Genomic DNA, 13810 nt, shown 5'->3' on the forward strand with positions numbered 1-13810 from the left:
TTTAACAGAAGTAAAAAGAGAGAGAAAACCAAAATTGTGTCTGAAGTTTCAAAGTAAAATTTTCCCCGCTGAAAGCCTTGGTTTAATGAAATCTTATACATGAAAATGCCAATTTACAAAACACAAAAATCCACTGTAGGGACTTACATTTCAAAAAGAAGCAAAAGGGTCGACAAATTTCTTTCAGTTGTTAACTCTTCCAGTGCATTTTCACTTGGTTCAGTTCTAAAATTTTGTTAATTGTTCTCATGAATCTTTTGCATGGATGGGGAGGTCAATAAACTGCCCTGAGGCATAAAAGGATGGAAGAACCTGAAAGGATTCTCAGAGATAAAACTTTCCGAATTTTCTCACCACTGTCATCAGCCGAACTATTATTTTCCAGGTGCATCTTTTTCCTGGACCTTATTCAGCCTCCACTTCGCAGCCTACTTAAAAAAGGCACTTCCTGGGGCACCTGGGTGGCTCAGTGGGTTGAGCATCTGACTCCTGGTTTCAGCTCAGGTCATGGTCTCGGGGTCATGGGATCAAGCCCTGCTTCCGGCTCTGCACACAGTATAGAGCCTGCTTAAGATTCTCTCCCTCCCTCTCCCTCTGCCCCAACCCTCTCTTTCCCTCTCTCAAAAACAACAACAACAACAACAACAAAAAACTCATCAAAGCACTCACTCATGTAGCATAGTTATGCCTAATTCTGTCAAATGCAAAAGAAAAAAAAGTCTTTTATATCTTTGAATGAAAAACTAGGCAATCTTGGCAGAGAACTAAAGATGTAGCATCTTTATTCTCTTAGTAAACCAATAGGAAAGCTATCTCTAAGAATTATTGTACTAATCTAAAATTATGTCCAATTCATGTTAATATTCATATGAAATATTTTCCTTCTTCATCTTTTAAAGATCTAACACTCGAGGTTTAAAACGGTGCTTATTTTCTTTACATATTTATAATCACAACTTAACAAATGCAACTTCAATTAAAAATGAACACATCACAAATTCCCTCAGCCCAGGTGGAAAAGTTTTACCAACACATACCTATCTCTTTTGAAACAGGAGGTATGTCAACATAATTATGGTCTGAAGCTCAATACAGAATGATTTGAAAGGAACCAGGAAATAAAGTTTAAAAGTTAGGAGATACCTAGTTTATGAGTTTCCGTGAATTAACTTTTAAAATAAAAGTAAAAATTAATAAAAGATACGTAAATTACACTAATTACACTTGCCTATTTTTCAGTGTTAAAACATGAAATAGAAATTTTATTTTTTTGTGCAAATTCTACCTGTCCTCCTTTCTGCTTATAAATTTTATCTATAAGACCATTCAAGTAATAAGAATTGTAATTATACCTTTTAAAGTGTTCCCAAAAAATTTGCTTAAAAAAAAAAACACCTGGGTGCCTGGGTGGCTCAGTCAGTTGAGTGTCTGATTCTTAGTTTCGGCTTGGGTCATGGTCTTGGGGTTGTGAGATCAGGCCCCACAGTGGGTTCTGTGCTTAGCAGGGAGTTTGCTTAAGATTCTGTCTCTTCCTCTCCCTTTGCCTCTCCCCCCCAAATAAAAACAACAACAACAAAACCAAAAAACAATACCTGACTTTAGTTAGCCTCAGCTTTAGTAATTGACTTTTGTGCAACTTGTGCTCTACCCAAACTAGATTTCTTTCTGTTCCTCAACATGTGGTATTTGGCCGCATTGTCCTGACTCCACACCCCCATCCTGCTGCTTGGAATATTCTTTCTCTTCTTTTCTGTCCAATGTCCTATTACTCATCTTTCAAGACCAAAATGAAACAGCACTTGCTCTCTGTAACCTTCCCTAACACCCCCTGCCTAAATCATTTCACTTACGTATTTCACCAACACCTCTATATATGATTGCTTATAATATAATGATTTAATTATGATTCTGCATCCTTCGCTAAGGATGAGATTTTCAAAGGCAAGGACCATATCTTATTTGTTTTTGTAATTTCAGCACCTAGCATGTTCATCACAAACTAAGCACTGACAGAGATAAACCTTGTGGGAGACACACCCACACACCTTTATACACACAGGCACACACTTGTACACATACCAGCACACATACACATAAATAGACAGAAATTCACCATAGACAGGGGGAGATACAGAGAATAAGACATGAACAGTGTGCATGCAGAAAAACACACACACACAAAGAAAAAGAGATCTCGAAGAAAAAGCACAGATGCCCTACTTCCAAGAAATAACAGAAACGTGACAGTTACGTTGTGTTTTTGCAACAATAAGCATATGAGTAGAGGGCCACTTTTACCAAAAGCTAGATGAAATTAGTCCAGATGTTGTGAATTCCAGGGCAGTGTAGATTGTATAACTGAAGCTGAGGTAAATTAAAACAACTCAGAAAAACTAAAGCAGATTGCACGTAACTCACAGGGTGTTCAAGTACACACTGATGTGCAGCTGACTGCACACAAACTAAACTCATATAGAAGTAAACAGCCAATGTATTCCTCTTCCGCACTGGGATGGGGGCCTCCAGTCACGTGAGCCACTGCCCTGATGAGGGAAGAGATGAGAGAGGAGAGAGAGCTCATCCGCGGCACCACGTGACCACCATTCGCTGTGCGATCACAAGATCACAATATAGTCATCAGTGTCCCAAGCTGTGCTGGCCGCCATTCATTCTCTCAGCAAATACTGAGCCCCTTCCCTGGGCTTCACTCTTTCCTAAGGTCTGGGGTCCCTCCAGCATTAGCACCTATTGAAAAATTTCTAGACATGGAATTCCTGGAAGTCTTTGGTTGAGAAACAAGCCTGCTCTGTTGGTTTCATGGTCTGACAGAAATAGTGTTCAAAGAGGTAAAGCCTTGGCTTGATGGGAACTGTTTTTTGTTATCCAGTTTTACTGAAGCAACCTGCAGTTTGTATTTCCTGTTTTTGTTTTCTTCAGATGCCAGAAGGCAGGCACTTCATAACTGTTAAAGATCAAGAGTTTTCTTTTTCATGCAATGTTTTGGCATTGAGGAGTCTGGGCGGATGAAAGAACAACTTAGCAGTGTGAGGGTATAAAATAGACCAGTAGAATAATGAATACTACCTGGATGTTTAGGGGCAAAGACACACTGATTTGGTTACTTTTTAATAATTCAAGGTACCCTTACTGCTCCTACTGTGGGGACTGAGCTAATAAGGCTAATGAATAACTGCCCTGCAATGAGCTAAAATTCCCATAAACTTCTTGCACCTGCATTTCTGCGAACAAATCCTACATCTGCCTTCAAAACCCTATATGCAGGGGGGTGGGGTTGTACATGCAGTGTGTGTGTGTGTGCACGCACACACACACATGCGCAAGTCACCTCAGCCCAGAAGAAGGCTTAGTCTTTTTACTCCTACCTTGTCCAAAGCATCAATTACTTTCCCCCTAAATTTTATTATTTATAAAGATTCTAGATTATTAGAAATTGAAGTTTTATCTCAGCATGGTGTATTAAAATATTGTCACATCATATATTCAAAATTGGATTGTTTAAATATCTGAAGAAATAGAATTTCTTTTTTACTAGACACTAAAATGAATAAGGCTGGGAAGATTTAGGATACAAGCATTAAATTGGAAACCCAAAGATGCAAGATTTATTGGAAGTTGAGCAGGTGTAACTGTATAATTAATTTAGTTATTTAATGGGCTACAATGGGCTTGTATTCCTTTAATAATCAGAAAATGACAAAGGAAAAATTTAAGAATATAAAATGGAAATTGAGATATATTATGTATTTGTTTTATTCCTGGCTGCTTCTAAAAAGAAAGAACAAAAAATATGATCAAGAAAATTTAATAAAAAAATTATCTTTGACTAAAAAGAAACACAGTGTGACATGGCATGAGAATGAGTAATGGCCATACTCCAAGAATGTTCTTGTCTCCGTGATGTAGCAGTATGTGATTACAGTAGCAATGCCATCTGTGTGGAATAGGGATGCCCATGGATCTGGAATGGGATATCCATAGCCTTGGGGCTACAAATCTCAGGTGAGTTTATCTCCAGAATTCAAGGCCTCATTCCTTCATAGGAACTTCCTAGAACCCCAAACCCATCTGGATTGGAAGCAAATACTCTGGAAGGGCTGCTAGTTGTAACTTCAACGCTGGGATGACCCAAGAGAAACCCAAATTCACACTCTTGCTGTCTACACCTACATGGGTACTTATGCCAGGAAACTGAAAAAACTCTGCTTAGAGAAAGACAAGTATCATATGATCTCACTGATATGAGGAATTCTTAATCTCAGGAAACAAATTGAGGGTCGCTGGAGTGGTGGGGGGTGAGAGGGATGGGGTGGCTGGGGGATAGACATTGGAGAGGGTATGTGCTATGGTGAGCGCTGTGAATTGTGTAAGACTGTTGAATCACAGACCTGTACCTCTGAAACAAATAATACATTATATGTTAAAAAAAAAAGAAGATAGTAGGAAGGGACAAATGAAGGAGGGGGAAATCGGAGGGGAAGACGAACCATGAGAGGCTATGGACTCTGAGAAACAAACTGAGGGTTTTAGAGGGGAAGGGAGTGGGGGGATGGGTTAGCCTGTTGATGGGTATTAAGGAGGGCATGTACTGCATGGAGCACTGGGTGTTATACACAAACAATGAATCATGGAACACTACATCAAAAACTAATGATGTAATGTATGGTGACTAACATAACATAATAAAATAAAATTAAAAAAATAAATGAGAAGAAGGTTTAATTAGATATCTGAAGCATAAAAAAAAAAAAAGAAAAGAAAAAAGAAAAAACTCTGCTTATTTAGTCTGCAGCTCTTCCAGTGCTGGGATGTGATAATAGAGATCCACCAGAAGGAGTAGATGATTGCAACCTGAAAATGGACTTTTCAAGGCTATCTGATTTCCTAATTATTGTATAGATTTATATGAGTGCTTATTGAGATTTTCATTTGATATCAAAGTTATTCTAACATTCCGCTAAGAGAATAAGACTAATTTTTTTTTTAAAAAGGACAGGGTTATGATATCAGTTATTTAAAAATGTTATAAAACTAAAAATATTGCACTATTAGAACAAATAGTAAACTCTAAAATTCTTTGTATGGAAGAACTTAATGTGAAATAAAAGGCATATCTTGAATCAATTCAACCTCTCACACTGGAAAAGCTGAATACTCAGGAAAATAATTCAATGAGAGCCCTACGTCATACTATTGCCAAAAGAAATTTTGATAAAATACTAGAAGCATGTGTAAATTATCACATAACTGCTCTTTGGAATAAGAATTAACTTCCAAGCACAGAAGTAAAAAGAAAAACAAAAAATGACAACGGGAAAGACAGTTTTGATCACATAGACTTAGATTCTGCATATCCCCACCTTAAAAAAATAAATAATAAACTGAAAAATATGCCAGAAAGTGTAAATAGTTAATATATAGTGAGCTTTGCAGTCAATAAATTATTTTATATTTTCAATATAAAAATGAGCATGCTCAGTAGACATTTTACATCATTTAATAGATACAGGAAAATGTCTTCTACCTCAGTTGGAGTAAAAAAATCAAATTAAAAGAACACTAAGAAACCTCTTTTCACTTTTTAAGTCAGCAAAATAGTTCACATGATTAATAACCCACGTTGATGAGGTTATGGTGAGCTAGGCCCTCTCCCACTGCTAACCAGGGTACAAATGGGCACAACCTTTGTGGAAAGTAATTTGGCATTTTGGCAATTTGTTCTAAAAGCCTTTTGAAATGTTCATAGTTCATGTCCTTTGACACAATAATTGTACTTCTAAGAATCTATTTAACAAAATAATGAGATGAGCTCCAAAATTTTGGTACAAACATTAATTCAATAAATATTTTGTGAAGTCTTGTTCTGTGCTGGGCCCTGTGTTGGCAGTCGTGATGAATAAGACAAACAGGGCCTCCTACTCAGTGACCATCTATTTAAAAACATGTTTATTGTGACATTTCTAGTATGAAAACCCTGAAAACAATGTAAGTAACACACAATAAGGGAACGAGTAAACCAATTATGGGTATGTTCATAAAATCGATAATAGGGGCATCAAAAACAACTTTTGGAAAAATCTAAAATGACATAGGAAAATGCTTATGTTAAAATGTTAAAAGCAAAAAAAAAAAACAAAACCATAGTGCAAAACTAAATATATAATATTATCACAACTATGGAAAAATATATATTCATAGACCAGAAAGAAATGAACATGTATTTGACCATGTTAACATAAATGATCTCTGTACTTCTCTGAAAGTCATGAAACCTGATCTCAGCTCCACTGCTTATTACTCATATATGACTTTGGGAAAGTCAGTGAAGCCTCAGAAAGCTTAATTTTCTAATTTGTAGAATGGAGTGGTAATTCTGGCCTTGACTCCTTCCTAGAATTCAAATTGGATAAGGCATGAGCTCCTACTTTGCAGGCCAAACAGCTCTAAACAAATACCCCATACTATATTTTCTCAGCAGAGAAGGATGATCAGTTCTGAAATATTAACCCTTTTCTCCCACTTTTCCATGTCTCTTCGCTCCTTCAAATTCCTGTTTAATACAATGCTTATTTGCGGGAAGTTTTTCTCGATGTATCCCATTTCCCCCCAATCATTTGCTTTGCATCTTTGCCACATTTATGGACACTACATTAATTCATACTTATTGGCCGGATATATCTCATGTGGTGACTTTCTTTTTTTAATCTGGAATCGCTTATGAACTGGGGCTATGTTGAGTTTTTAGCAAATTAGGAAACAGCCATTTTGTCACTCCCATCCTAATTTTTTGCCCAAAGGAGGTAGGGACATAATAATTGAGCTGCCCTAAACTCATCGGATCTCTTCAGGAAAACATTCCATGATTCTTCTGATGGGTGACTTCCAGATCTTGAATATTATTCCCATCACCATTACATTTTAAGTGTAAACATCTCCCCCTGCCCCCTGCCGCCCCGAGGCAAAGACCACCCACCTGATGCCTTGTGAGGCACTGTTCCCAGCAGAGGGACATTGACGGTTGGGTCTGCCATGATGCCTTTATCCAGGGAGCGTAAGGACAGGAATTCATAGAAGTATTCTGCCTACAACAAAAGGCATTGACAATCAGTACCATGGGAACCATGGAGTGTGAGAAGGCATTTCTTAACTGGTCACTCCTCTGATGGGAGAGTGACATTTTTCACAACAGGAAATCTGGAAAACATGACATCTAAAAAACTGTGTAGGCATAACTCCCCCTTCTGGATTTTAGAACTCTAGAATTAGACTCTGTTTGGAGAGAAGTGATGCTTTAAAAACATTAATAACATCTATCCAAAATATCCATAAGGTAGCTTTTTAGCTTAAACAGTATTATTTAGTTGCTGTCTCTTAAAAGGATTGAGAAAAAATGCTCTTAAGGAAACAAGTGGTGTCAAAACAATCAGCAACTGGTCCTTAGAAAACCCATCTCAGCTTCTTGGGTCATTGTTTAACTCTTTTCAAAGCTGAGGTGAGTCTTTTGATCAGAATTTGGAAAGCTGTAATACATACGGGATAATGAAAGCAGTAAGCTATTGGCAAAAGAAGATAAGAAAGTCCAAAATGTAATGAACTTGCTGTGAATATTTATTTTTCAGTATCATTCCCTTTGGCAGGTTTACATTTAAGGTCTCAATTTAATTCTGGAGAGAAAAGCCTAAAAGTGTAAAAACACCATTGCAATATGACAACACGCTATAAAATTTTACATTGTAAACATTTTCATTTCCCCACTAAGTCTAGTAGAGAAAATGGTTCCTGCTACTTGAATAGTCATGAAATACTGAAAATAGTGAAGTATAATCTCCCTGGAGAGCTTTGATGCTTAACTGATTCTCAACTGGGTCATTCAAAGGATTTGTGATGGAAACAATGTGTTCTTGCTTGGGAATAAAGAACAATCAATAAATAGTGCAGATGCCAAAATGAGAGGCGAGCTGAGTGGTTCTGCAGTTACCTGTAGAGATATGCAGAGTTTGGATGGGTTAATTAACTAAATTATGAATTACATAAACATGGGCCAGAATGACGTTTAAAATAGAATATGGTCTTTCTTATAGTCAGTACCAAATTTATTTCCCAGTATGGAAGATATTAAGAGCTACCTGGTAGACATGCACACAATTTTTTGCCTTATGTCATAGTATCAATGTATTAGGTACTAAGGATTCCATATGAGGATGACAACGCAAAGGGGTGATCTTAGCTCTTGTGCGGACACTGGCGACACTTGCAGCGTGTTAGGAAACACTTCCTGGTTTCCCCAGGAAACCTGACTAAACTCCCACTGCGGCCCCTTCTTTGGGTGTGGCAGTGTTCCAGATGACCACCATGCAGGGTCCTTAGATGGGCAACAAAGTTTCGTGAATTAATTTTATTAAATTCATTCACCAGAAGGGCCCTGAGATAAAGAGTTTTAAGACCGTCGACTCCTACCCTGTTTGAGGGAAGGCAGAGGATTACAAGAAGTCTGATGAAAAAAAGGAGTGTCATCAAGAAAGGTAATTCAGTTTGGAATGAATGCCCTTGAAAAAGAGAACATTATTTCTGACCCTGCCGTCAAACCAACAACTATTAAAAGTGGGCTCCTTCTTAGTGTTTTGTGAATCCAGGTGTTTTAAATGACCTTCACCATCTCTGTGCCGTACTAGATCATGTTTATCACTTAACATTTTGTTCTAAAACATATTTTAGTTTTCATTATGAAAGGATTTAGTGTTGTATGCCCTTATAATTAATAACTTTGGGTTATTTGTATTACTAATACAGTAATAACAACTAGCAAACAATAACATAACAAACACCTGTGTAATGCATACCACGTCCCAAGACTTATTTTGAACACTTGAATTAACAGTACATATAATGATGGAAAAGAGCTGAGTGGACAGAGCATGCTATACTAAATAAAGCATGCTGAAAATAAAACATTTCAGTGGCTAGATTGCTTCAAATACCGTAAGTTGTCATTTGCGGTTCCATAATTATATTTTCGAACTTCATCACAGTATAAGTGAAATTTACATTTATATGGGTGATATACTTCAAAAGGGCACTAATAAAAAATACAATTAAATATAAGTTAAAAATTTTTGTGTGTGTTAATAAGAAAAAGGATGAAAGACTAGCTACCCATATTAAAACATGATTGTGTAGGATTGATGCTAATTGATTTTTTCCCAAATTTTCTACAAGTGGTTCCATGCCTTTTATAGTGAAATAAATACATTTATTTAAAAACAAACATTAATTATATATCTTGCTTCAGTTCTGTGTGGCTGATGGTAACATTGGCTCTATCTGTATAATTCTCTGATCTGATCATAGATGAAATATTCTTCTTGGACCTCTACTTCATGAGACTCTGCTCATGTAACAATTTGATTTATCTCTTGTTTGTCTCCTTGAAAGTGTGCTTTTTTTTTTTTTAAGATTTCATTTATTTAGAGAAAGAGACAGTGTGAGGGGTGGGGAGGGGCAGAAGGAGAGAGAGAATTCAAGAAAACTCTGCGCTGAGCGCGGAGCCTGACATGGGGCTCGATCCCAAGACCCTGAGGTCATGACCTGAGCCAAAATCAGCAGTCGGTCGCTCAACTGACTGAGCCAACCAGGTGTCCCTCCTTGAAAGTGTGCTTTAAGAAAACAACATGTAGTAATAAAGTAGCTTCTGAATGTGTCTCTCAAAAACTTTTGCTGATGTTCAAAGAATGTGGAACTGAAAGAATTTCACTCAGGGTCCAGAAACAACTCCATAGAGCCTCTGGGTCTCTTGTTGATGCTTTTGACTATGGCCACATTAAGTAGGCTGCCAACCTCAGAATCCATTACATTCAGTGTCAGAGAGTTTGTAATTAGCATTGGCATGACTGCTTAGCATTATGCAGCTAGGTTTAATGGATTTGTCTGGACAGCCAATATTCTCATCTTATCAATAACAAATTTCACACTAAAGGTTTTAGGGTGTGCCTTTGATTTCTTTGAGAATCAGTAAATATCAGTTTTTCTACTGCAATTCTAAGACTATATCACAGGACAGGAACTGGTCAAAACAGTTTCTTGCTTGGATTTTATCAGCAATAGGCAGTTTCCAGAGAAAAGTTCTTTTTTGTTGTTCTTTCTTTTTGAAGATGCTAATGATACTGTAATTTCTGAGCTATATAATTTTACACTTTCCTTCATACTTGGTATATATATTTTAAGGGGGTTTGTCCATCTACTGTTTTCATTGCCTTCTTAAAAATTCCAATTTGAAAACTACTTAGAAATTGACCAACCCTTTGTCTCTGATCTTGACACTGACTTCTTTCATTGTTTCATTTTGTCATTATCAACAGAACTACCAAAACCACCCATGCCATATAAATATTTCTATAAAACAGTTATCATTACCATGTAGTAGAGATGACCTATATTCCTCATTTAACTTAAGTATTAACTTCAATGGCTAAAATATTTCCCTCAAAGCCAAAGAAAAATGGCGGATGAAATAAATGATAGATTTATAATGTCATAGTTTAAGTTCTAGACAAGACTTTCCATTTTTACTTCATTTATAATATCATAAACAGTCTTAGTCTCAAACCTCTCCACTGGAAACACTTATCTGGGGGCAAATAAAACCTAAATTCTATGCCAAAGAGAACAGCGAGCTTGCTTTCAAGTTTGGGAACAAGTTTCACAGATTGTAGATTTATTACTTAGATAAAAGGAACTCAGAGCATGAACTGTAACAGGGAGGTGGCATATTGGAGAGCATGAAAACCCTATTAGGGAAAAGTACATTTTGTTTTATTAAATGACACTAATGGAAACTCAGGTAGAGGTAAGTAGGGTGCTTATTTGAGAAGCACATGAAAAGATTGCCTGTATTCAAACAAAGAATGGGTCTATTCAGGAGAATAATTCACTTCTAAATTAAGTTGCTGAAAAACCTTGCTGGCCTGGCTTGCCACGCAGTAAATTTTCTTTTCATGGAGAAGTATAAAAGACACCCAAATATTATCAAGAGAGGAGTGAGTGCTGGAGGCCATTTAACTTGCTTCCAAGCAACTTGGCTGAATATTAAGGTCGTTCTTTCCAAAAGAGAGGAAGACATCATTTAAACGGCAAAATGGGACAACTCAGAAGGCCTTCACTCTGGCATTCTTTCTTGGGTAGACACGGAGAAAGGAAGCAGGGAACTGCATTAACCATGGGGAGGAACAGAGAGAATCCAGTATTTCTTTTCCATCTTTGAAGTTCTGGGTTTGTGGTGCCTACTTAATCTAATATATTAGCACTATAATTACAGGAGCCTCTGAGTTAAGAATCAAAGGTTCTTCATAAAACCACGGCTCTCAAACCTCTTTTAACTTCATGTATCATGATGCTGACCTAAGTGTTCATGAGGAGCACTGGAACAATAAAGGTATCAGTGTCCTGAAGAAAGTTTCAGGCGATTCACAGATACAAAGCATACAGATGCCATAAAGCTTGAAAATTCACAAGTAATTTTTATTGAGTGTTTACTAAACTCTGGTCGCTGTTCATCTAATTCTCACAAGAACCTGGTATTATAGCATACATTATGTTGTGTTGTGTTGTGTTGTGTTCAGATTAGCCGGGCATTCAGTAGGAGCATGACTAGTGTGATCTGAAATAGCTCCTACACTGTACACGAAGGGCAAGAAGAAATCTACTGAAGTAAGCAGGAAAGGAAAAGAGTTGGATGTTAAAGTCCCAAACAAAACGAATCAGCACAACCGATGCTTAAAATAATCTGACGCCTGAATGTCTAGACCAAAAATTGCCAGATCTCACATTCTTCTTGGGCATTCTTTTTGTCACCTCCCTGCAAAATTTCATCCTTCAGACTCACAACTCATTATCCTTGGATGCTGGGACACTCTGCTGATTGTTCCCCAATGTCGTGATTTTCCTGCATTTCCTTGTTAACCCTCCTCCTCTCAGCTTGATCGTTAAAAATCGCTAAGACTCAGGCCTCAGCTCTTCTCTCTTTATTTTCTATCATAAAACTCAGGCACTTGCACAGATGGAACTGTTCCCTTCTGGGCCAGTGATGCTCACTCAACGAAAACCATTCCCACTGCCTCATGGCCAAGCTTGTGTGCACGGAGCTTCATTCATTACCTTCCCAAACCAGCTGCCTCACTTGATGTCTTTGTATCTGTCAACAGTATTATCATTTTTCCAATAACAAAAGTACTGAACCTCTGAGTCATTGTTGTTTCCTGCCTCTAACTCACCTCCTGACAGCCAGACAGACACCAAAGTTTTCTCCTTTCTCCTTGTGTAATCTTTTGATTCTGTCCCTGCCTTATATTCCCACTGCTTCTACCCTAACCCAGCCCTTATTTCCTCATGTTGGCATTATTATAACATTTTCTGAAATATCTTTCTAGCCTTCCTCTTTAAAATCTCTGCCATGAGATGAGCCAATATATCTAATGGAAACAATAGTTTTGCCATATCACAATGCTGTCCTGTTACCCCTTATCTCTAGGATAAGGCCCTCAGCCTGGTAAGTGTCCTCCACAGTCTGGCTCCAAATTTCCTTTATTTCAGACTACTCCCCAACAGGGATCCTCTTCTGGAGCTCAACTGGCCTGCTCTGAACACACCATAGCCATACCTATATACCAGTGTTTTCACCACCAGTGTGGCCCTTAAACATATACTGTCCTGTATTATTATTAAACTTTTCACATGTGTATATCATGTATTGTCATGTACAGTTTGGATCCTTTGTGGTTAAGGATGGGGTTATGTTTTGTCCCCCACCACTCTCCTGGAGATTGACTCAGCATTGGGTACAACCAGGTATTTAATAAATATTTGCTGAATGAATGAATGACCTACTGAGAAGCATCCAGATGCGTAAGCCCAGTGCATTCCAGAACATTCCATTCACATTGTTATGGTGAAATGGCATTAGCCTCTGATTTTACTGACTGGACATCAGCTTTTCTGTTTTGGCAACTGCTAAATTACCTTTATGGGTCAAAAGATTCTCTTTTACTTTGCTGTGTGGCCAGTCACCATAGCATATATAGAGAATAGAGAACATTTTTGAAAAAAGAGCAATGAAACAAATATTGACATTTGATATCCAGCCAACCTCTGTGTAGTTTGTAACTGTTTTATGCTTATTTAGGGACAAAACCTTGGCAATGAGGCTCCCAGCATAAATATAAGCAGATAATGTGGATAAGGTCCAGTTCTGAAACATGACGTTGTCCAATGCTCTTCTGGTTCATATTTCCAGAAGAGACTTGATCTCTTCTATAAGTTACATATATATAATTTTAATTATATGTTATTTATATAATTTTAAGTTAATAAATTTTTTAAAACTGTATATAAATTTATATAAATTTTGCCTTCTGCAAATTATAATATGCAATTACAGTGTCACTGGGAAAGTGTGAAATATCAACAAAGACTTCTTTCATGACTTCTTTTGAAACTGGCTCTAAGAACAACTTGTTTCAAAAACAAAAAGAAAAAGTTCCTTCTCATGCAGAGTAGTTATTTAATTGTCTCACTGGTCTTGGCTTAATTGATAATGAAATGAACACTACTTAGAGAATCTTGATCAGCCTCGTCCTTCTGTTCTAGTAACTGGTTTTATCCACACTGCCATTGACCACAGTTAGCGGGCTGGGTTAAGGGAGTAAAGCTATTGGAATATAATGGTAATATTAAAACTTAAAGTCCAAGTAAACACATCCGGGATCATGAAAGTTTTGTAAACTAAAACTGGCAGGAGATC

At 37.3% G+C, this 13810-nt stretch overlaps 1 protein-coding gene across 1 annotated transcript in view; it reads right to left on the reverse strand.

Moving 5' to 3' along the window:
• WIF1 (Wnt inhibitory factor 1) overlaps positions 1 to 13810 on the reverse strand; it is a 66688-nt gene that overhangs the window by 18847 nt on the left and 34031 nt on the right. Inside the window, exon 3 of the mRNA XM_036094129.2 lies at positions 6992 to 7100. Coding sequence (XP_035950022.1) covers positions 6992 to 7100 — 109 coding nt within the window. The remainder of the gene's footprint in view (positions 1 to 6991; positions 7101 to 13810) is intronic.

Source organism: Halichoerus grypus, chromosome 6, assembly GCF_964656455.1.
Source record: "Halichoerus grypus chromosome 6, mHalGry1.hap1.1, whole genome shotgun sequence".
Taxonomy (NCBI): Eukaryota; Metazoa; Chordata; class Mammalia; order Carnivora; family Phocidae; genus Halichoerus; species Halichoerus grypus.